General features: G+C 39.8%; 2 protein-coding genes across 6 annotated transcripts in view; one reads left to right on the top strand and one right to left on the bottom strand.

Annotated features, from left to right (window-relative positions):
- The window catches only part of igdcc4 (immunoglobulin superfamily, DCC subclass, member 4), a 53,800-nt gene extending 44,371 nt beyond the window's left edge, over positions 1-9,429 (bottom strand). For all 5 annotated transcript variants that reach the window (XM_051378491.1, XM_051378494.1, XM_051378492.1 and 2 more), the window contains exon 1: positions 8,475-9,429. In XM_051378491.1, the coding sequence (XP_051234451.1) occupies positions 8,475-8,541 (67 nt within the window). In that variant the 5' untranslated portion in view covers positions 8,542-9,429. The remainder of the gene's footprint in view (positions 1-8,474) is intronic.
- A 9,363-nt stretch (positions 9,430-18,792) lies between these two features.
- Positions 18,793-25,761, top strand: LOC127351194 (secretory carrier-associated membrane protein 5-like). The gene is made up of 7 exons (XM_051378498.1): positions 18,793-18,960; positions 19,439-19,501; positions 19,942-20,061; positions 21,639-21,795; positions 22,901-23,002; positions 23,596-23,713; positions 24,428-25,761. Exons 2-7 carry the CDS (start codon positions 19,495-19,497, stop codon positions 24,605-24,607), a joined length of 684 nt encoding a protein of 227 aa, XP_051234458.1. The 5' UTR covers positions 18,793-18,960; positions 19,439-19,494; the 3' UTR covers positions 24,608-25,761.

The following is a 25,761-nucleotide window of genomic DNA, read 5'->3' on the forward strand; positions in this document are numbered from 1 at the left end:
GGCCTAAAGTTCAAACAACGCTAACAACTAGAACATAATCATTAAAAGTACAATTTACATAAATACATAGTTTGTGCATCAGTTCAATTAGAAATGCAATTACATGAAGTCATTAGGGTGGTGTGATCACAAAGAGAAGACGATCTCTTAATCTGTTACAGGACATGGATGAAGGGAAGGTGACAGTGACATGAGCAGTATCAGTAAAGGCCAACCCAAGTAGTTCTAGAGACAACATATGTCCCTCTACAAATTCAATGTTTAATAATCTGTAGCTGCAACTGTACGGGAGGGTTGAACAGCTGGCCCTCTGGTGTAGACACAACAAACTGGAGCCAAACACGCTCTGAACATTAACGATGACAACAGATTTCACAAGGAGACGTGGACGACAACTCCTACAGGACCGAAAAATGGAGACCAACATTGACTCCATCTTCCTGCAGTGGGTAAGGAAGTTCTGTGGCTATTTCTAGCCACAATTTGCCCTGTATATAACAGCTCTATGTGTGTTTGTTAGTTTGTACATTGAGAGGCCACTGACAACTCCTTCTATGTGCATGCATACCTGGCTGAAAACTTGAGACTCCTTCCAGTTCTGATACCATCTGACACCGAGTGTGAAATTGTAGAATGAAGGTTAATCTCCAAAAATATCACTACACTGGTGTGTCACTGGTGTAGTGATGCCATGTGGACTGGTGCCACAGAATCAGATCATTAGACAAAAGCAGCAGCAGGAAGAAAACTAGTGCCAGAAAACTGGGATTTCTGCTGTAAATGTTAGACGACGTTAGCCATAAGAATGGGACAAAAGGAAAGGCTTGTTGCTAACCACAGCTTTTGCTTCACTTCCTGTTGCAATTTAAAGTTGCTATGATTCAGAGTTTGTTGAATTTTCCAATTATTCATTAACACAGGCATTTCGGCATTTGGTCTGCTCTGTTGACATTACTCTGGTGTTTTGACACTGCTAGCTCGAAGGCAACATGAAGTACGTAAACATGTGAGCAAAAGAATATTGGGAAAAAACTGCTGTTGAGCGTCATTCACAGGTAAGACTGTCATACAGAATGTCATTCAACTTTACTGCAGTCAGTGATGCAACTTTTGAGCCAGTGATACCCATGACTTCACTGCAAGTCGCTGCAAACTGAAGTTTGTGCATTTTGTGGGAAAACTATGAGTAACCTTTTTCAGACCTTACAATGTTTGTAACACACCAACCTCACTAGATTCAAAATATCTTCCACTGACACCGTGCCAAGCATAAAATGTAACCCCTTGTGTAACTTTACATCTCCATGATATTTAAGCTAGAGAATGGACTTTGCCTTAGAGTACCCTGGTGCAGTGTGTGGAATAAATGGTTGACTCGAGAAATTTCCCTCCCACCACCAAGCCTAACTTTTGCACAGGGTCACCTCAGCAGTGGGATTCCTAAAGGCTGATTTTCCTCGGGTGTTCAGTCGAAATATGACCCTGTCTAACCTAAGAATATTGGAGGAATAACTGTGGTTTTTGCCTTGAACAGTAACTCAGAGACTAGATGTTGAGTTGTAGACTTATCCATCAATTTCAAAAGGAAGGGATTTAATTTAATCCTTCCAAAAGCTAAAATCACACAGAGGTAGTCAAAGGTAAATTCAAGGCAACCTAAAAATGAGACATTAACAGTGCGGCGATGTCAGTGGGTTGCAGCATTCACAGGCCTGTCAAGAGCATATGAGCAAATGCTGCTCATTTGGAAACCTTAATATTGAATGAAAGTCCTCATAGTATTCACCGGGTTAAGGGGTGTTCAAATATTCAAAAACCTGTCATTTGTTCCATTTGATTTACTTTTACTTACAAAGTTTATTGTGTAAGAGTGCTGTGCAATATATACCGGATGAATCACAATACCTGTTTTAATTTCCTATATGATATATCATTTTTCATATACTGCCATACCGATGCATAGCTACAAGAACTTACTTTAACTCTTCAGCAGGCAGTAGTATTGTTTTGCTGCAAAGAGCGCTACGGTCAGGGCAAGTTGTGTAGCGTGTATTGAGAAGAGAGCCCAATTATTTGCATACCCTTCTTACTAATTTGGTTATTATCTAAATATGGTTATAAAAAACACAACAAATAATAACCCACAACTAACTATCTTTAACTGGGGAAAACACCATGACCCACAACAATTAGTTTCTTTCTTGTGCAATAGAACACTTTGAATACTTAAATACTTTAAGTGTTTTATGTCAGTTGATGATGTTGCAGTTTATATTCTGCAATTGTTTGATGCATTCAGATTCCTTCATATATTGTATGATTTTGTGGGGCCAAAAAAACCCTATAGTAATCAAAGCCTTCGGTACAATAATGATGACATTAAAATGTTTTTATATTCTATGCACTCCTGGCAGTAGGATAAGCTTATAAGCCTGTATAAAGGCTCAGTCATGCAAAAAAATAAATAAAATACCATATACCATGAAACCGCTGGAAAAGTACAGTGATACAAATTTTAGGTCCTACTGCCCAGCAGTACAGTGCAACACAGCTGTTCACTACAGTTTACAGTGTTACTTTACATGTTTGTGTGAGGTGTGTGAGTAAAGAAATCAAAAGGACTGGGAGGAGATTTTTTTATAAGAGTCAATGTGAACTGTTAGACTTTAAATACAATTTGGACAAATTTGAGCTTATGTGATATTCTCAGTCTCCACGCGGCAACTGTTGCTGTGTTTACAATTTTGATGTGCATACAAAAAGGCCAAAGGCGATACAGTAATAACATTCATTTGCTCATCAAGCCTCACAGGAGCGCAGATGTTTGTTTTTCTATTACGTACGTTAATAGCTGTGTGGACTGTGAACACACAGACACTCAGGCACTTTTGTTTCCTTCGTTGCTTGTCATGTGTTAAATGAAGCTGACATATTTTCATTTGATCTTTAGAGTGGATAAAACAAGCTCTTTGTTTGTAGATGTAGCAATGGCCCTTGCCCTTAGATTCGCCCCACCAGCGCCTGCCAATTCATCCCTGTCCCACAATCAACCCCCCGCCCCCACCCACTAGCCTCAGTTCCCACAACTACCAACAGCCACGACATGCATGCTCCACTTTCAACCAAATGCAACACACAGAGAGAAACATGTACACAACAACTCACCCCCCCCCCATGACTGCGTTTATCGAGATTATTTTGTAATAAAACATGATACTAATCTGTTCATTTGATCATAAAGCATGATGCTGCTGTCAGTGTTTTGCAGAGCTTGTTAATACAAACGTGGCTTCTGCTCATTTTGATGACAGCTCTTGAATATTTAAATGTATTTAAGTCTGTGATTGGTTTAATGTTCTTTTAGTGGTTTTATAAATGTGACATTTTAGAAAATCAAACGTTTTAAACAGGGACTACATGTCAAAACTGTTTGGCACCAACTTTTGATGATAAATCTCACAGTGTAAATAAATTCCTATCCTCTTTACTCTTATCACAGACAACCTCCATCACAATTGCCATTTACCTGCTAGAGATTTCATCACCTGGATATGATCACTCCCAGTGTGGCACTCACTCTCCTGTCAGGAGGCTCTCAAGGGGAGTAATTCCTTATTCTGTCTCTGCTGGAGTCTGCAGGGCATGGTAATTTCTCTATATAACTCTATATAAATTGTATCCTCTGACCTACTACCACTATATCCCATGGAAGTCAAGGAGGCATACCTCTAGTTGCCTCCCATTTAAGGCCTGAACTGAACAATGAATAATGAAACTTATGTAATCAAATTACAGTACAGTACATCTCAGAGGGGGGTGGCGTCTACCTGGAGTTGTGGAAGTACTTCAGAGTTTCTGATAAATTCAATTCTCTACACTGGATGTTTCACTCCCACACCAATCATTGCAAAATATTCCTTTATTTCTCAACATTGTACTGGTAGCAATTAATGCAGAACATTTCATAGTAGAGTTGCAGCAGCAGCATACTGGAGCTCTGTACAGGCAACCGCCACACAAGAGAAGGACAAAATACTGATGAGACAATCTGTTTGTGCTGTTGCAGGAAGAGAGACAACACCCACAAACAACATCACAGAAAGATGACATACATAACAGCTTAAAACTAATTTTGGAGCTAAAGTAAGTTGTAATAGGGTACATAGTAGCTCTGTCATTCCCACTTTGCGCCCCATGCTCCTTTTCCTGCACTCAATGACTTTTGGCTCAGGGTCCGAACAAGTGTACAACGCTTTACGCCAGTAAGTCACACAGTAAAGAAAAGTTATGGTTTTCGCTTTGATGTGCTCCGGCTGCTCCGCCTCAACTCTCGATGATGATTAACATAGTTTCTTGATGGACAGTACAGTAACTGCTGTGAAATGTGACTGCTGTTAGCTAGTTAGCTTGGCTTAAGTAATATTAGTTGGCTTGCTGCATCTAGTGTTGTTGCACTTGCTTGATGTTTGGATGTGTCAATCAATGAGTTTTTGATGACGAGTAATGTAATCTTAACAAATGCATTTGTACAGTTGTCCATATTTACAACAGTGATATTGCAACTGGGCGGCACAAGGATACTCGTGTGTATGGACAGCTGGCAGCGGTGAGTACCAAAACTTTGACCGTGCCACCTTCACTGGGGAATATTAATCAAACTATGAGTCCTGTTAAACAGTCTGCTCCCAAACTAAAAGGGGCTAAATCCAGAAATCAGAAAACACCACAAAAATTCTCTGGGATCCATGCTCCAAACCTGAAGGATTAGTAGGCGGACATTTAAATATCTGCAGCATTGTCTCCAAAAGCAAATAACTGAAACATCTACTGACTCTAACCTGTATTTTCTCGGCATCTTGGAAACATGGCTGAATAAATTATTTTCCCATGGCTGATTTTAATGTCTTTAGGTACAATGTGTGTAGAAGGGATAGAGAGACATGGGTAGAGGGCGAGGTTTATTAATCTATGTTAAAGAGACAATCAAATGCAGTCTTTTCGAATGGTCCATGAAACTGATCTGCAATGTATCGGATTGAATGTGTCATTGTCTCCAGAAATGTATTTTATTGTTATTGTTTATATCGACCGCCATCATCTAACAGCTTGTTTTATGAACATGTACACAGCATTCGTAAAGAATGTGATGGTAGAAAATAACTTATACTTATGGGTGATTTTAACATCAACTGGGATAATAAATCCGATAGGAAAAAATTTAAGAAGATAACAGACCAGTTCAGTCTTAGAGTAAGAGTAACCAGTTCTTCAGCAACGTGAGCTGATGTTCTCGAACAGACCTGAAAAAATAACAAAATCCTATAACCTACTAACTGGTTTATCTGACCATAATATTACACTATTGGTACGGAAACTCACCAGAAAATGGTTTGAAATACTATCAAAACAAAACAATACCACCAGAAAATTCCCAGAAATTAAATAAATAAGTCGGAAACTGCCCAAACTATCCAGTGAAGACATTGAGAACAGCTGCAATACATTTTGACAACTATGAACAAAGCAATGACCTCCATCACAAGGAAGGTGCAACACAAACCTAGACAAACTAACACTTTACCATGGCTCAGTGAGACCTTCTGGCGACAAATGACAGAGCGAGACTTTGCTTTGAAAAGAGCACTTCAATCAGGAAATAGTTGTGACAGGCATATTTTTTAAATCCTTTCAAAATAAGGTCAAAGCCACTCTTCCAGGGCCATAGCTTGCACCCCCGTTAATAATGACAAACCAACTTTTAAAATAACAGAAAAAACTGAATCTGCAGTTGTAAACATTATAAACTCTCTAAGAGACTCTAAAGCAAAGGATCCTTGTGGTTTGGATACCGCGTTTTTTTTAAAACACACAAGGATGTCCTAGTCTGTCCCATTGCCCACCTGATTAATTTGTCAATTAAGCAAGGGGATTTTTCTTAGCACCTGGAATTCAACTGTTGTGACGCCCATTCTCAAGGCTGGTGACAAAACAACTGTGTGAAACTACAGAGCCATCAGTATCATACCTGTAGTCTCGAAGGAGGAAATGGGTAACAAAGCAGCTGACCGCTCACCTTACCACAGGTCACTCCCCTTTGCAGCCAATGCAATTTGGATTCCATTCCAATCACTCCACAGAAACAGCCAACTGCTACTTTCTACAAGGGTGGTGAAATAGGTGCAGCTTTTCTGTATTTTAAGAAGGCTTTTGACACGGTGAACCAAGCGGTACTCCTGTCAAAACTATCTTTATCTAGTTTTTCCACTGATGCAATGAACTGATATTTTTTATATGTTGTTGTTACTTTTGTAATGTAGTACTTGTTGAAGCACTGTACTGATGACATTGGGCCATAACCTGCCCAGGGACAACAGATGAACATTAGCTTATTAGCTAACTCTGGCACATTTACATTGACGTGTAAACCGCAATGCTGATTAATGTTTATTGTCCCTGGTAAATAAATAAACCGCAGCAAATTCCAAATCATGTACTTCCTGTACTTGTATAGCGCCTTTCTAGTCTTCCGAGCACTCAAAGCACTTTTACACTACATGCCACATTCACCCTTTCACACACATTCACTCAGTGATGGCAAAGCCCATCCAACAGAAACTAACTCATTCACACACCGATGCACATCATCGGGAGCAATTCGGGGTTCAGTATCTTGCTCAAGGATACTTAGACATGTTGCGGGAGGAGCCAGGAATCGAACTAACAACCTTCCGAATAGTGGACAACCCGCACTGCCTCTGAGCCGCTTAAAATAATAGCTCGCGTAGTATTTCCATGGCCTAACTGAATTAGTTAAATTTGACAGCAGATGTATTTTCAGAGGGCTCTATGTACATGAAGCAAAAACCAACCCATATTTGGCATCTTTAAATTCCTTGTTTTATAATAAACAAAAAGATTTGAGAAGTGGATAATGATTTGGCATTTTTGCTTTAAGAATTACACAATCAATTTTCAGAGTAGTTGCTCGTTCATGTTCTGCAGTGAAATTATAAAAACGTATAGATTTAAATACATTATATATGTTTTTAGGAGTCATTTTAGTCTGCTAAGTGCAGGAATGCCACCTCTTTGAGATCTTAGTCCAAAGAAGATAAATAACAAAAGTACTGTAGTGTGCCATCTCTCTCTTTCTCTCTCTCTCTCTCTCTCTCTCTCTCTCTCTCTCTCCTTCTCTCTCTCCACACATACTGTGCACAGAGTGGGACTGTGTGTATGTGTGTGTGTGTGTGTGTGTGTGTGTGTGTGTGTGTGTGTGTGTGTGTGTCTTTTGACTGGTCCTCATGATAGGCTCTTAACAGATAAATACCAACCTGTTAATGTGTTAATCCTGAGTACTTTAAACTTTGAGCAGCTATGAACATTTCACTTTGTCTCTTATGCTGTCACACAGTTGTGGAAAGCAGATCAGTACAACTATGTGAGAGTTAAAGCTACAGTTTTACATACACAGTCTCATGACGACTGAAACAGCATTTCACTTCCTAAACATACAAAGATAATGCGAGTAATATATTCTGATTAGACTGTTTCTCTTCACTACATCACTATTACATGTCAATGGTAGCTTGAAGAAAATAAATGCATGACAGGTTCACTGTTCTATTATGTTGTATCAGATTTTTCTGTGCAAAGAGCATTTAACTGTATAACCTCCACAGGTATTCTGCACAGGTCTTTGTCATGCAAATCTTGGCCACTCTTTCAGCCACTCCACACCACCTGTGTGGGCAGACTTTCCTCTCCAACCAGCACACTTCCACTCTCAGCACCAGCAATGTGGGAAATACAACTTCTACTGTGCATCGTCCACTATCTGCTCTCAGACACATCCTTCTTCAGCTTTATGAAGCCAAAGATGTCCTTTTAATGACACTCTTTCCTCAAAATCCTCACTCAACTGAGCCAGTGGCGAACACCAGACGTCCCATGCGCACTCGGTCTAGGTTAATAAACTGTGAGGGGGAAAAAAGTTCAGATTTTTATTGGCAAAGCAATGAATGCATTGAAGACTGAGCTGCTTCCAGGGCGCTCCGCTCTTATTAAACACCAGGGCCGAGCCCTCATGTCCTCATGGTGAGCCCCATCCTCTGTTTGATCCGAAACTTCCCCGGTCAGTTCAAATCCCTGTGGCCGTTCTCTGGCAACATTCGGGGCTGCTCCTTGGACAATGTGCCGCAACTTACAGCTCTGTCCTGAGAGAGACACCCATGAAGTAACAGTACAACCTCATACTCACCGGAGAGGCCACATGAGGTGAACACAGAACCCGGAGGGGATAAAGCACGTATCCGTGCAAGGTGCACATTCACCCAGTAGCTCTGTCCTATCTTTTATCACAGCCCACTTAATGTTCTGAGTAACTGCACTTCAGTGTAATATGAGTGGCCCGCTGCTTCACACATGCACCCCTCAGAAAAAAAAACCCATGCAGATGATTAAAGTGGGCGCTTTACCTTGCTTGGATGGACCACAAAACAGCGAAAGAAGACAGAACAGCCAAATTGTACTCTCCACCGCCATGTACAGCCTTTGATTTCCACCAGTGGGATAGCAGCGTACGTCTATACAACCAGCTATACCGTTATAGCGACATGCATACGTTGGAATCCGCTATTGTCTCCGCCGGTGCGTAAAGGAGTCTCTGTGAGTGTTTAGGTCTCTTTGGTTAACAGTCCCCTGGCTTTCCAAACAATAAGGCTGCATTAGTCGGGGGAGAGCCGTCGTGTCTCTCGGCGCTTCAACGCCATGTTGCGAACGAATGTTAAGTGTGTGTTGGCTGCTGGTCCACACACACACACACACACACACGCATGGCCGCACACAAGCGCGCGCACATACGCGCACACGCACGTTCACCAGACACTGGCTGGCTGGCTCGTCGCTGGAGTCCTGAAAAGCTGTCGGTGATTCTAGCACACCCCTTCTTCCTCCTTTTTGTCCAACTCCATGCTTCCTACGAACACTCGGGAGCTTCATTCAGAGCGGACACGCCGTGGAAACACTTGCAATACCACATTTGTCAAAATACATTTTACCCCAGGCGCCCTCTCTCTCTCTCTCTCTCTCTCTCTCTCTCTCTCTCTGTCTGGAATGATGAATTCGTTAGGGTAATGGTTCTGCTAGAGCAAAACGAAGTGTGGAGAATGGTCTGGCTAAGCGGTTATCTGTAATGACTGCAAATGTGCTGTCCCGAATGAACCTAATGTTGGAGACAGGTTATGTTTATGAGCGCACACACATCCAGATACACACGTTTCTGCATGTTCTAATCATGCAGAATCTACTCTCACTCATCCACATAATACCGCCAAGATACTGCTGGCTGTTAGTTGTCTCCAGTGTTTGAGTGTGAACGTGCACCTTTGTTTATGCCCGTGTAATAAAGCAGGTCTGGGTTAAAAAAAAAAAAAATGGAGAGCAGGAGAGGCACATGTGCTCTCTAAGCAAGAACAGGCGAGAGGAGGGGAGGGGGCGACGGGGGTTTGTGTGTGTGTGTGGGGGGGGGGCGTTGGTGGTCTGCATCCCAATCAATCAACCAGCTCCCCTCCTGCACTGAGTGCTGAGGGACCCACTGACTTTTGCACATAGTGGGAGCCAGCTGGAGCCCAGCCTTCCCAGAGCAGACAAAGACTCGCCTCGTGCAGCACTCTCAGCATCACTGATACCAGCAGCATCCCCACATTCACTAGCATACAAAGATAGAGCAGGGGAGAACAGCACAAAGGCTATAACCAGTCAGATATGGCTATACAACCTACATGTACATCAAAGCTGCTACTTGTTACACTGTAATGCACATTGAATTGTTCTCTGAAGTTCCAAAGTGCAATGTACACTTTTTGATGTGACATTTACTTAGAAATTGATTTCTAGGATGAATAAAGAGCATCATGAAGTCATGTTTGAATTTTAGTGAAACACTTTCAAATACAGCCTCCTTATGATTTTTCAAGATGGATTTACAATATGTCTCATGAATTACCTTCAACATGGAGAAGAAAGATGGAAATGATAAAAGGTAGTACTGAAGGAGTTCCCTTTGGTAATCATTTCTTGTCCAGTCAGATTTCTCATCTGAGCATACTCATTTAATACTGATATAAGATTGATTTGAGCTGATGAAATCAAACGGGATGGATGCATTTCCCAGGTGTCTGATTGAAGCAAGTGTCTGGGCCATCGGATTATGTGATTGCATTGGAAAACTAATAGCACTGCTGTGTCCTCTGTGATTGTGGTCAAGCTTTAATTTCCCTGCCTCTCCTTTTTTCTCCCCAGCTCCTGTAAAATGATGAACACAAACTACCAGCTGCTCGCAAGTCACTCTACAAAAGTGCTACGATGTGAATGCACAATCAATCTATAAGAAATTGCTTTAGTTCATTTTTTTTTTCATAAAGTGTTGACACTTTACTATTTGCTGGAGATTTGGCCATGAGCCAGACAAACAGAAGTAAAATAACCGTCAGAACCACAAAAGCTGATCCGGTGGCGGGTACGACCTGCTCCGAGCTATGTTCTTAATTATGAGTAACCTGATTCCCTAAACCACAATCCAACATGCAGCAGCAACAGTTGAAACCCCATCTGCAATTTGTTACCCCCCGACTGAAACGGCTGGCCACGCACTCTGGTTGATATGCATTAGAAGATTGGTGGCTCTGTGATTGAACGCTGGTTTCTCATTACCCATTTAAAGCAGTTTTGTACCAGATAAAAACAATGTGCTCTATGAATTACATTGTTCCAACGGGCACAGCTTTCCTTTCACAGTCAAGAAAAGGAAAGTCAGGATATCCAAAGATAGAGCAGGCCAATTGCTGAGAAAATTATTTACCCATTTGATGCTCTGCCCACTGAGACCAATTAGGATAGTAAACTTGTCTGGCTTGAGTCAAACAGCAAGAGGTTTTTGTAGTTTCTCTTGGCAGTAAGAGATAGGTTGGTGTTGCTGTTTTTCCGTTGAAAACAAATTAGATTTTTCTACTTCAATACAGTAATTGATTGGCAAGGAGCTAAACATCTCTGCTGTTGTCCAGAAAATGTGAATTTTAGTAATTGTTGTGTTCACGGAGGCATAAAAGGCTTCTGAAAATAACTGCATGGGATGAAAATACTTGTTTCCAGTGCACTTATGCTGTTTCAAGAATATTCTCCAATCAACTGAAGAAATACAGGGTGCCTTTTATCAAAATATTCTCATTCTCATTGTGTTTGTCTTGTATGTCAACATTACTGTAAATGATGCACAAGTACATCTGCTGGTGCATCAGGACACATGTTCAGTGATGTTGCTGGAATCACTGGGTGTTTTGGGTCTTTCAGCACCATACACCCTCCTCCAGACAACCTCCAGACCTCAGCTTGTGTCCAGACGGCTAGCTACTTGCTCCATGGTTCTCCACACGATCTCGCCCCCTCTACAGCTGTTCTCGCCTCCCCCTGAGCCAGGCAGCTCTTCTCCTTCTCTTTGATAGTGTATATCCGGAAAAGTTGAAAAATACAAGCCCTGTTCTGCCTTTAGTCACCACTTCCGCCAGTTTACTTTGGTTCAGCCTTGACTCTGCCTGTTGAACGGCTTCCTCTGCTTGCCATTTCCTCCCAGTCCTCACCTTAATTCCAGCTTTGGCCACTTTTAGGTCAATCAACTCCCTGCCTAGTTCTTATCACCTTGAATTCCTCTTCTAAGGATCTGAGTGGCAGTTGTAGCTTTTTGTTGTATCTATAGAGTGTGATATTGCTCAGTTATTTTCCTTTCCAGGATCTCAACTGTCGCAACTGGCACCTCGTACACCGGGGGATGGCCACAAGATTCTGGGCAGCATACCATGAGGGAACAACCATATTATAAACTTTCCTGGCAATCCTGAACCTGGATCCTGCTCTCCAAAGGAATGCAGATGGACTGGATGGCCGATGTATACCTCAGGGTGCTGTCAAACACATTGCAGAGACTCTGTGGGGGATGGTGACACCTCCAATGCTGAAATGAAAGGTGTCGACCACCTTTCCTCTCTTGAGCACCAGTGATCTAGACTTGGCTGGTTTGGGTCCTCTCAGCCTGATGTTACTGCTCTAAAGGAACCCTCTTAAAGTTGTTGTAATAGTTAACAATAATGATTTTGGGTTCTGCCGGGTACATGATGTTTTGCCAAAGTGATTTGTACCTGCTTATGGAGGCCACATAAGCTGTAATAGTCAACAGTGAAATTGAATTAGTACTGGATGTAAATATTTTATGTGTGCTGTCTAATGATAGTAGTTATTATTTATTACCATCTTTCTTAAAGAACACTATGCTTAGTGGAAGATTACAGTCACTGCTACAAGAAATTTTAGGTGAAGCATCATGTATGTAAGCACAAGTATCTAGTCTGCAGTTACCACTAGATGAATGTTTTTTTCTAAGGAACAGTGAATTGGAAATAAATGTATATTGATGGTTTCATTAGCCATTCTGTGGTGCAAGTGTTCATACGCCAAAATGATACATGCACCAACACAAGTTTGTATTTTATGTGTTAAATAAGTGGTGACAGGATCATTATAAAATCTTTTAATTGGGTCTTTACGTTTTCGGCCTTTATTTAAAATGTATTTATGATTATGGGCTCTTTTGACCATTAGCGTTAGAAAATAGAATTTCAATGATTTAAAACACATTTTATTAATGTCATCCTTACAGCGGTGGGTCTGACTGTTGGAAATTCAGCACTGGATTAGATGGAAATTAGTGTGACTGTGTGGCAATCAATTAGTGTTGCAATTACTGCCAAGTGAAATATGTTAATGATGGTTAGCTGAAGGTCTGTCTCTTGAAGTATTTCATGGAGTAAGATAAACTGTCCTGTTTTCTGTTATATTAAGTCTGTCTATTAAGCTTTATTTATCCGTGTCAGTTGTAAACTAATTGCATCTGACTTAAAATAAAGCCAAAATAATTACCAAATCATATGCGCAGCTTCAAAAGTATTTTTAAAGAAGTATAGTGTTAGCAGTTGTGTGGTTATACAGAAAAAAGTCATTTGTCACCTCGTTTATTCCCCTCTGTTTGTGTCCTTGTCTCTAGGCTACAACTGGTACAGTCTTGAGTCTGTGAGGTTTGTGCATTTGAATGCTGAGTACAGTAGCCTCCATGGTGACTGTCTTTCATATTCCTCAAGGTCAGAGACACACAGCTCCATCTGACAGCAGAGCATCTCCTGAATAGGTAAGGAAATACCACAGACTGGCTGACAGACAGATGAAACAGTGCCCCCAGCTGGAGGAGTGACCACATCAGGCCCAGACACAAGCATGCATCATTCACGTCAACGCTACAAAGGAAGCAATGGTGATCAGAATGCTGAGCAATACCAGTGCACAAAGAAAGATATTTTCTACATTCTCTGAGAAAATAAGTATTTTACTGTCAACTTTTATCATCGGTCTTCATTAGCTTGAAAATCAAATCTTTCTGTTGATTAAAAATAAAAATCATATGTCTGTGCTCCATTTACAGCTGGGTTTAATCAACTACAGTGAAATGTTTAGTGAACAAACACTGTATGCCACGGTCCATGGTTCATGTTTGGATATGTAAATGAGGTTGGTGTATGATTGCCTTGCCACAATGTTATTCCACCCCCTTCCGCTGGAGGGGTGCCCTCCACATGTTTGGTCTGGAGGAAAGCGTCTCCATAGAAACCATGACAACGGTGGCACATGGGGTAGGGGTGACTGGGCAAATGGTTTTTCTTTTGGAGGACAATGGCACTAGGGTGCACTGGCGCTGGGCCGCAATTGAGAGCATCAAGCAGGGATATTGAGTGTCGAACAACAGACACTTACTTTTACCTCATTTAAAGTGCATTTACACACCCAGTGATGAAGATAAATAAATGTATTCATGTATTCAATACTAAACAAGTGGAATAAGGTGTGTGTGTTGTGCAAGGGTTTGCGTGTGTACCATGCCACTGTGTTTGTGTTGTACCTTCACTGACAAAGCACTTTTAAAGGGTTTTTTTTTAAATGATAACACAAATCTGGATGATGAACATAGTCCATTAAGAAATAATCAAAGTTTTACTCAATTTAATTTTTTTTTTTTAAATCTTGATTATTTACACATAACTGTGGGTTAACTGATGAAGAAGAGAAGAGAGGAAGCAGATAAATAATTTCACTAATCTAAAGCAAATGTTATGCTCCAAAAAATAAGATATAATATATATCTGCCTCTGATGTTCAATAAATGTTGATGCTAAGATGTTAGGCCCCTCACTCACCCTTTATTTCCTCTCTTCTTCTCCCTGTCCTCTTGATTCTCCCCTCCTACCACTCTCATTCTCTCACTGTCTTACTCGACACTTAATATCCTGCCTCCTATCTAAATCCCATCTAGGATGATGACAAAGCATGCAGCAAGAGGACCAAGAAAAGACTCATTGTGTTGCATCAATGCCGTTTTGGGAAAGCTCATGAGGGAAATCTGACTTTCCCATTCTAATCTATGCAGAGTGAAGCACTGTTGGTGAGCTGGAGTGGGAGGGAGAAGGTGGGCTCAGTTAATACAGAATAGGACCATTACTCCATGAGAGAAGCAGCTCTTGTCCTAATTAGCTTTAAAAGTAGATTCTGAATCAGAATCTCAGTTGAAGATTGTGAGGCGTTAAAAAAAAGAGTTCATCTCAATGATTCTGTCAATGGTGAACTTGTTTGGTGTAGAGACGAGAGCGGCAGAATGAGACAAAGTGAGAAAGACAAACAAAGAAGCAAGACAGAGAGACCACTTATAGCCAACTGGCCTGTAGATTTCTGTTTAAGGCCTTTGTCATGGTGGCCTTAGATTAACTGTCAGAAGCTTGTCTAGACTGAAGCTCTTTCTGATGAATATTAATGGAGAGGGGAGAGGGAAAATTAGAGACTGGCAGGCAGTGACAGTGTGAGGCAAGGCGAGGGAGAAGGGCCAGCTTTACTAGCTTTCCATAATGGCCTTTGTTGACAGATGATAACAGGTGATAAGAGGTCATTTTTTAAAGTTAATTTATAGACTATGTGCCTATATTTTTTCTTGCATGCAACACACTGTAATGTACTTTCTTCTGGTATCAGGCAGGTGTCTCTTCACCAGTTCAGAACGCAACTGCTGATCAATCCAGGGTGTAACTGTCTCTTCCCATTGTAAGCTTAAGCTTGGATTGGCCAGTGCCCAGGATGCTGACCAGGATAAATGATTGAAAATTTGATGGTTGGATGCATGGATGCTTCAAGCAAACTTTTTCATACACGTAGCACACTGGGTAGAAAACACAGGGGCGTCATTTCCATCATATTACTACTTTTAGCATGCAGGGAGGAATGGTCTTACAGTATGAAGGGTGAGGTGCTCAATAGCTTACATAAAAGTACACACACTCCTACTGCAGTCAAGAAATGTATTGAATCAGCCCACTAACTCTTCAGTTCCTGCAGACTTTCATCAGAATATGATTTCTTTGTTAAAATGACAAGGATTAGACTATTACATAGGCACCTACCTTGCACTGCTGAGTTTACTGATAGGTGTGAGGTGAAGGAATTGATTCTTCCCCGGAGTTCTTGTGCTTTCTCATCTCGCAGGTCCTCGTGGATCCTGGTGGGGCCTCCTACCATGGTCCTGCTTGACTGCCATTGTCAATATCACTGATATTATTGTTATTATTATTATTATTAATATTATTATTACTACAGTTACTATTATTACTATTGTCACTGCTCATTGTCCCCCATCGTGGCTGTTGTCGTCGTCATCATCTTCTTCATGTTCATCATCATCAGTCACTACTATTAGTGTAGTTGTTGCTACTGTTGATGCTGTGCACCTGTCTGTCTGTCTCTGTCTCTGTCTCTGTCTCTCTCTCTCTCTCTCTCTCTCTCTCTCTCTCTCTCTCTCTCTCTCTCTCTCTCTTTCTCACCCCAACTGGTTGAGGCAGACGACCACCCACCTAGAGCCGGGGTCTGTCCTAGGTTTCTGCCTCTTAACAGGCAGTTTTTCTTTGCCCCTGTCGCCAAGTGCTTGCTCATGGTGGTACTGTTGGGTCTCTGTAAATGTTATAAGGAGTTCGGTCTAGACCTGCTCTATTTGAAAAGTGTCCTGAGATAACTTCTGTTATGAATTGGCGCTGTACAAAAATAATTAAATTGAATTGAATTGAATTACATAGAGAATACTATGCATGACAAATTTAACCTGATGAAAAGCCATATATCTAATAAAGAAACAAAATGTACTCATTGTATGAATCTTTAAATGGGCTATTCAATATCTAAAATAAAACCTTGTTTTGCAAGTGTGCAAGGTTATATTCTCAGCAGTCACACACATTGTCACGTTTTATTCGTTGTTCACCTACCTTAACTAGATGGATGACATTTTTGAGTGATTGAGTTTACCAAACTCTGAAATTAGAATTTAGTTAACATTTTCATATATAGAAAAAGTGTGTAATTGATATCTGCTTGTCTTGTCTTACAATTATTTACATTTACATTAATTATTTTTTAATTAATTACAATTGTGACAATGTATTTGTACCAGTTAACTTAAAGTGCAGAAAGTATTTATGATGGAGAATAAAGTTGTTTGGAGCCAATTACAATCCAAATTGCTTTTTTATGCTCTTACTCATTTGTAAGTGTAAATAATAATGAGTAAATAATGGCCACCTCTGAGCAAAGTCAATCTTCTGCTTTTGGTCTATACAATTCTGGACATGCATGGAATGAATGAAACCCACAGAAAAACAACTCCAAGAGCACCGGTGGTATATTATCTTTATTTACATTAGCAAATAACTAAATTACTAATATTTGTGCTTTATGTCTGTTTCCTTATTTGTTTTGTTGAGCACTTTCTGTTGCATGGGTTAGAACACTGCATGAGCCATGTGGGCTTACCTGGGGGTATTATGTCTGTGCTGTAGGTTGGCATTTGCAATGATAATGTAAATGATTCCACAGGGAGGTGGAAGCACAGACTCTGCTACAAAACAGCACCACAACACCATTATAGCTGGTAAAGATTCTTGCTGAAGGACAGTAGTCTTCATATTCACTATTCCTCACCACTGTAGGGAGTTAGATTAAGTGCAGAAATTGATATTGTTTTGGTCTGTGTGGGATGGTTCTGGATCTAATAGTCTACATAAAATCAGATTATAACTGAGAACTGGTGTATAATGATAATTATGCTATTTAAAACCAGGCCTTGACATTAATGATTCAAAGTCAGAAAAGATTTCTCTACTTATTTTCAGTGAGTGATTTTATTTATGAATTATATTTTTGTTTAATGTTTATTTGTATGTACCCTTACATCTTATTGCATACCATAACTGTACCCATCAATAAGGTTACCAAGCTCGAGACCTCTGTATTTTTTCTGAGGGGTATTCAACCAAAGTCGTGAAATAATTGACTTAAAATAATTTTGGTTTAATGCATGCCCCCCAAAAGTTCATATTTTAGACCTCAGTATTTCTAAATGTACTCTAAGTGAAGGCTGGCTCGTGTGGTCAAATCCAACAGAAGAGCTACTAGAGCTTAAACTGCTGAAAAAGTGAATGCTGGTTCTGATAGAAAGGTGTCCGAACATATAGTGCATCACAGTTTGTTGGTATGGGGCTGCAGAAAACTCTGACCACCAGGTTGTCCAGGTGGTCATAATGTTATGGCTGATTGGTTTATGATAATCTTTTGTTGATGACTTAAAACATCTTAATTCAGTCTACCAACTAAATGACAAATGATCCGTCTTAGTCAGCCAAGCAAAAGTATGCAAATTAGTGTGTTTAAATTACACTTTCCTTCTGGAATCTCTCACTGCAGTGAAACAGCAACCCCTGCTGGAGAGTAGGAGTTAACTTAGTATTTAGGTCAGAAACAAACTCAAGTCACATATTCAAGTTTTGGGCCTTTGGCTTGGGTAGTGATTTGAGTGATGGCCCTGTAGGTTGTGGTACAACTGAATTTGCACAATGTAAAGGAAATTACTTCTAGCCTATTCTTTAATTGAACCAGGGTTACGGTATATACTGATCAGCCATAACATTATGACCACCTGGGCGCCCTGGTGGTCATAATGTTATGCAGCCCCATACCAATAAACTGTGATACACTGTGTTCTGACACCTTTCTATCAGAACCAGCATTCACTTTTTCAGCAGTTTGAGCTCTAGTAGCTCAAAGTCGCTCAAATCCTCACGCTTCCCATTTTTCCTGCTTCTAACGCATCAACTTTGAGGACAAAATGTTCACTTGCTGCCTGATATATCCCACCCACTGACAGGTGCCATGATAACCAGATAATCAGTGTTATTCACTTCACCTGTCAGTGCTCATAATGTTATGGCTTATCGGTGTATTTCTAATATTGCTGCTGCTCTGAATATATAACTTACTACATACATAATCTATTCATTTCTTTTCTGTTGCAAAGTAGATGCATTGCTGCTCATTACAAGTGCAAAACAATACAAACAAAAGCATCACTAATTTTAGATGCACTGTAGATACAAGGCTGTTATCCTTACTGAAATAAAAGCTCAGCTATGAGGCTGGTAGTTTTCAGTGTAATGCCACACTGTTTACCTCGGTCGGTGGGCCAGATTCAGCACCATGGACAGAGTGCTAAACAGTGATTGGGTCAACAATACAACGTCAAGGATTAGAGTAATCTGCCTATTGGTCTGAATCAAAGTGACAGCGGACTCCAGCACGGTGATTGGTCGAAAATAAGGGTAGTTAGGATTTATCCCTCTGGTCATACTGCACAGAAGAAAGTATTATAATAGTGTAACACAATAGTTTGCTTGCAGATATCGTCCGGTTGGCAGTGAGTCCTACTCTTCAACAAGCTACTGAAGCTTTGTGGAGACTGTGCACTTTAAACAGACAGGCGGCTGCTCTCTGGAGGAGGTAAGCAGATTATGTTTCCTGTGGAATCCGTAATTCCTGTCTAGTTATGGCCAGCTCTCTGAGGAAATATCCAACTGTCTTCGCACATCGGTTCATTTATAGCCAGTGGAGTTCGCATGTGACTGCAACCAGCGTGTGCGTTCCCAGTCTCCCTGTGTGTGTGTGTGTGTGTGTGTGTGGTGGCTCGACTGAAACCGGAAGGATTCAGTCGTTAAAATCTTATCAGCAGCAGTGAGTCGGTGCCTTGAGGGCTCACACATTAAATCCGACGGCAGAACGTGTCGACGCTTAGCTTATAGCAGCCTCTGTTAAACGCCTTCCTCTCATAAAGTGTGTCCTGGTCCAATAAGACCTGCTCCAACGCCTACAGTATGACACGCACATGGACATAACTGAAAAATGAAACCACATAGGATAAGGGATGTATCAATAAGTCAGCACCAACAGGCCTAACCCCTAGTTCCTTCCTGTTTGACAGGCCCAAGAGACTGAAGAAGGAGGAAATCTGAGCTGTAAACTCCACACTTTATCCACATGGCCGGTAAGTAGGTTAATTACACAACCTTTACAGCCTGTTTACTCAGTATGTATTTATTTTAGTATTTGTCTGCAAGCCTAACCCTGCAAGCTGTTTATCCATTACAGTATATGCAACCTGTTTGCATTATGTATATAATTTGATACATCACTGCACAGCATGTTTACATAAAAGTTTACATTTTACTCACCAAGCTACCGCAGTATTATATTTTATTTTACATTTAGTTAAATATCATATTATATATTAGATTTTCTTCCTCTTACTGTTTTTTCTGTTGACATATTTGATATACATAAGAGCACTGTTGGAGCCTGATATCTAACAATTGGACTGCCAACAACTGCTTAATTTTAATTGTTGTGCGTATGACAATATAGAACTTGAAACTAGAAGATCACCATATGCCATATGTCTAACTGTTGTGAAATGATTTGTCTCAGAGCCCAACTTTCCCCCACTGCCGGGATTCATCCCACTCAGGCCATGCTTCTACCAGGACTTCGATGAGATCCCTGAACAGCACCGCAGCATGTGCAAGAAAATGTACCACTTGTGGATGTGTGAGTGCCTTAAAGTGATATTGTATTGCTGTAAGAGTGGAATGTTACATAATACTTGTGTCAGACAACTACATGAACTTTAGAACTTCAATTTCACCTTTAAAACTTTAAAATTACCTTTTTTCTCCAATATAATAACTGAAAAAAATCATCAGAACTTTCCTGGAGATCCTATAAAAAGTCTCCCCAGTTGTTAACACATGATAAGTGATAAGAAGTATGTAACAGAAGGGCAGTGGTTTACAAGGGTCTCTTTGGTCCAAAAAGATTTTTTATTTTATTTTCATTGGCTGTTATCCTGACTGGTTTATTTGCTAATGAGTCATAGCGCTGACCAGATGGCCTTGGTTTGAGCAGAGCAGTTAACGTTGAAATTGTGTTAAACAATTTTTGCCAGAAGCACTTTCATCAAAGTTTATAACACCATAAACAAGCAGCACAATGATATTTGTGATATTGCTCTGGTCTGGAAGCTCCCTGGCCGTCCATGAAGGCATGCAACATTTACATAGTGGCAATGACACTAACTTAGCCATTAGGAATAGGGCAATAAGCCAATTAGAAGTAGATTAATGTGTAAATAATTAAAACAAAGGTGAAGCTTTGGGGTTGAGGCAGGGATGTAACTGATTTTTGGTGAAGCAAGTCCAGAAGTGCCTCTCCACTCCTATATACCTGCTGCTAACCACAGTTTCATTGTGTTTGGAGTCAGCACACAGTCAACAGAACAGAAGATGTTTTCCTTTTGAAGAAATCATTTATGCAATACAAGAAATATGCATATATCACTCTGAACTATCAATCATTGTGACTAAACTCTTTTCTTTCTGCAGGCGACTTCGTTTTTAGTAAACGATAAACATAAGCAGGTATTCAACGTTCCAATCTGCTCTTGAATGTGCTATTATTTCTTCTTTCTGTAGCAGTTTTCTGTATTGGTCTTTGCTGCATTTGGATTTGCCATTTGCCATATGCTACAGTGTGCATGTATGGCATACACATTGCTTTTTCTTTTTGAGTGCTGTTCTGCTGTTTTGTTCTTAAGTTTTCTGAGTATGTTTTTTCATTTCATGTGTGAAAATCATTTGAAGCCAGACAGTATTTTTTTTCTGTTGTGTAATTACGAAACATAACTGTGTTCCTTAATAGCTGTCATGTTGCAGCTGTGTTTAGCCTCATAATTCTCTTGTAAAGCACTCTGCATTTTCTCTATAGCCCGACATTTGAAGCTGATTGGCCTTCTCTGCTACTTTAGGGAAGAGAGATGGGACTAAAGCGAAGAGCTCCAATTAGAACTAAGTGTGACTTAAGCGGGGAGTACTGTAGCCTCATAACAGTACTGAGAATTAATAGACAAGGACACCCGGAAAAAGGCTATTCAGGGAACACAAGCCATCTTGTGAGTCAAGCATTGCAATTACATATTTCACATTATGCTAATGTGGGTGCCGTCATATCCACTTTCCAATCTTTTCTCTGCATGTGTATGTCTGTGTATGTGAACCTAATAGATAAACCCACTAGATTTTTTTTTGGATCAATACCTAAAATACAGTATGTCTGTTTTGTCCTTACAGTGAATAGTGCTACTCTTGCGGTGAATCTCATTGGATGTTTTGCCTGGATGTTTGGTGGAGGTGGCGTGACCAACTTTGGACTGGCTATCATCTGGCTCATCATGTTCACTCCCTGCTCTTATGTCTGTTGGTTCAGGGCCATCTACAAGGCCTTCAAGTGAGTCAAATATGATGTACTGACTTTTAAAATATTTTTTTGTCAGTGCTGCAGCAGTAACTCATTATACAGCTGTGCATTTTGCTGGCACAGCTGAGGATGTGCATCTTCATCACTGAGGCTGATGCGAATCACATCTCTATGCATAGCCAACGATCCAGTACATTAAAGATACATATAAAGCAACTACCAATGCGGTACAATTCCCCCCTATTGCGATAATTATATATTAATAAATCCTTATGTATCATATATAATGTATACTATGTTATCAAATAACATATTATTACTGGCTTAGACAGCAATTATGATTGCATATTGTAATAATACTACAGTGATTATTGGTGTAGTCCTTTGATAGGGTGTTAGAGTTTGGCCTCCCCTCTTTACATATCCACACACACATTTTAGTTCACTTTGGTAGAGTAGAGGACTACTCTAGATCACAGGGCATTTCCATCTAATGCCATTTTATGTGAAGATGCAAAACAAAAAAGATTTTCTGTGTGAGAAACTCATTGGGTCCACATGGCACCATTTTGCAGTCCGTAGTTACAGTATAGTGTATATAATTTATATTCATCTAGGGCTAATTTTTTCTCCACTCTCTTAAAGTGTTGAGTGGCAGCAGAGATAAATGATCCAGCTCGTCCCTTTGGAAGCAGAAGGGCACCCAGAACATCTTCAATCTACCTTCACTGAAGGGCAGCACAATTAAAAGGGCTGCCAAAAGAAATACCTTAAATCATTCTTTTATCTTCTAGCATGGGTACGCTTCCTGCTCCTTGACCAGTTTGCAGAGTCAGGGACAGCCGACTTGTTGTCTAGTAAAGTAGATGGTGCCCTGATGCTGAATGTGGGTCATGGTGAAGATCAAGGCATCAGCTCATAGAAGCACATATTCATTACCTACAGAGAGGGGGACCAGGGGTGGCACGCACTCGTAGAAGGAGAAGGACCCTGGAAAGGATAGGCGGTTGTATATAATAGATGGGTGGATGGATGAATAATATCACACAAGATGCGAGTGCAAGATTAGATGTAGAGTAGTAATATATTTTGTGTGCGCATGTAAATATTTCTTGATCTGTTTGTTTTTCTGTAGGAGTGACAGCTCCTTCAACTTTATGCAGTTCTTTTTTGTGTTCATGGCCCAAGTTGGCATCAGCATCATCCAAAGCATAGGCATCCCTGGATGGGGAGTATGGTAAGAGTGATATATTGAAAATGCATGGAATTTATTTGTTTCAAATTGTTTTTCAAATTTTAGAGAGAATAAGATTGCATGTTCAACAAGAGCTAACGTTAACAATCAGAAATTGTTTTAACAAGGCTACAAAATCTACCTTTGACTTAAACATTTTGAGTTTTTTTTAAAGACCTTCATCACTGCTTTCATTAACATGACAGTGATGGAACATCAGAAATTGCCCTCATATAACTTTTATGATAGTCCTGTTATTAGATTTTGAGAGGCCGTTAAAGAGATCCTCAAAATGTCACCTGACTCAGGCTGATGATCAGAAATTAATATTATGACAGCCACCATAAAGTGTATAAATGTCACCATGTGCAATTGGCTATTCTCATGTATGAGCTATAAAACTTTTAAACTTTATATTGCAGTACTTAAAGTCCACAAAATTACTGGCATTTAACATCCAGATGTTCAGTGGTAGTGTCATGATGAGAGACACCGTGCAATCCGATAACAGATATTTATGGTTCATGTTGTGTTCATACTCTAAAATGAATCATTTTTCTGATGAAATTGTGTTAATGACCATCTGTCTTTTTCAGTGGTTGGTTAGCTACCATCTCCTTCTTCAGCTATAACATTTTTATTGCGCTGATCATGTTGGTCCCTACTATCATGTTCACTGCAGTCGCCTCACTGTCCTTCATTGCTCTCACCAAGGTAAGAATTTCACTTTTCTTTCTCCACAAAATGAAAATGTAGAGAGGAAATTTATTTGACTCACTTTTCTGTCATTGTATGTGACTTCCACTATGTCTTTAGTTGCATATTAGTTACCTTATTGTGGTAGAAAATAGTCTTACAGCCTTTGGTCAGTCCACAATTTGAGATTGATTAATTTTCTCTCATATCAATAAACCAACATTGTTAGGTTTAAAATGAATTCCATTCAGTCCTTCGCTGTACCTAAAACACCGTATTCCCTAAAAAGATTTACTGATTAGCTAATACTCTAAAACTTTATGTAGTAAAGTTAACTAAGGCAGTGTCACCAAAGTGTGCCCTTCGGGGCAAAGTTGAAAAATAAAAAATAATTTTATAAAATTAGAACTGAATGCTGTTTTATTTTTTGTGAGATAAAAATGCTCTTTAACCTTGTAGCATCATTAATTATTAGTTATTTTTCATAATATGGGCATATTATGAGAAATACACATTGCGTACGATGTCAGTCAATTAAGGCAACTTGTACCATTTTGTATCTAATCAATAAATAAAATAGTTGTTTGCTTTTGTGATGTGGTCCACCATTAAGTTTCAGTTTTAGCCATCCAAGGAAAAAGGTTTGGGCCCTGAACTAAAGTAATTAACACCTATTATCTTCCACACGTGAAGGCTTGTCTGTAATAACTTGCAATACCATCTTGTCTGCAGATCCATAACTTCTACCGTGGCAGTGGGGGCAGCATGTCCAAAGCTCAGGAGGAATGGGCCACAGGAGCCTGGAAGAACCCTCATGTGCAGGAAGCAGCCCAGCAGGCCGCCATGGGGGCAGCTACTGGAGCCATGCAGGACCAGTACTCCAGCCCACAATATAATGATAACCAGATGTAGCCTCTGCAAAATCGAGGTATCAAAGAAATGACGCAACATTTATGCCAAAGTCTGAGCAACAGGGTTAGAATATTTGACCATTTCCCATGATATTGTTGATTTTTAAGTAAAAAAAATGTTTCAGAAACATCACTGTTAATTTTTTTTTTTACATTTTTGGCCAAATTACTGATTCAGCAGCGATTTCAAGCAATTTCATCATTTGGCAACACATAGCTCTGAACATCTGTGGAAAGCTTGTTTTCGCCTTCCTGCATTAAAGAGGATGATATTTATTTGTTGTGTTTTAGATAATTTCATTTGTTTCTTTCCTGTTTTGGAGATTGAAATGAAACTAGCTTTGAATGTGTATTACTTTAGTGGCTCCATGAGAGCAGTGTGCTGATGTGCTCTTTGTGTTGAGCTGCAGTTCTAGCAATTTGTACAAGAGAAAAATATCTTTTTTTTTTTTTCTTCAAAAATACAAACACTTGATGTACAGGGACTTTTGATGTTTTGATAGATATTCAATGATTTAGTATTATCTTATTTAATGTATTTACCAATGCACTAATGCAATTGTGCATTAGAACAATAAACTGTTTAGGATGTAAAGTTACTTTTCTTGTATTTTAAATTCAAAGGTATATAAGAGATCACGTGTAATATTGTAACATTACAAATCACGCTACTTTACAGGATCTCAGCATAATTTCATCATATTTCTATGCAGTTTATCAGTGATTGCATTGTGAAATGGAAGAATGTTGTAATGTTGAAAGGAAGTCTGTCTGTATTAAAATAGGAAACAGTATTATTGCAACTCTTCATTTGGATTTAATAGAAACTGAAAATTTAAACACTAAAGCTGACTCTTTGATGTAGCTTCTCGATGACATGTCTACTTCACACTGATGATTTACCTCACAATTAAATTTATAATTATGGTTCTATGTAGATTCAGAAGAAAAAAAAAGTGAAATATGTGCTTTAGTCACCTTTAGTTTATTTGAAATGTGACAGTTTTGTACTGAATGTCAATTTAGCATGTGCTCTTTTATAAACTGTTATGTGAAATGCAGAGTGTTTAAAAGACAACTTTTCTCTTGCGGTGTGGCAGTTTGACCACAGAGAGGCACTGGTGGTTTTAGTATGAAATAAAAAGCTCCAACATA

Source organism: Dicentrarchus labrax, unplaced genomic scaffold, assembly GCF_905237075.1.
Source record: "Dicentrarchus labrax unplaced genomic scaffold, dlabrax2021, whole genome shotgun sequence".
Taxonomy (NCBI): domain Eukaryota; kingdom Metazoa; phylum Chordata; class Actinopteri; family Moronidae; genus Dicentrarchus; species Dicentrarchus labrax.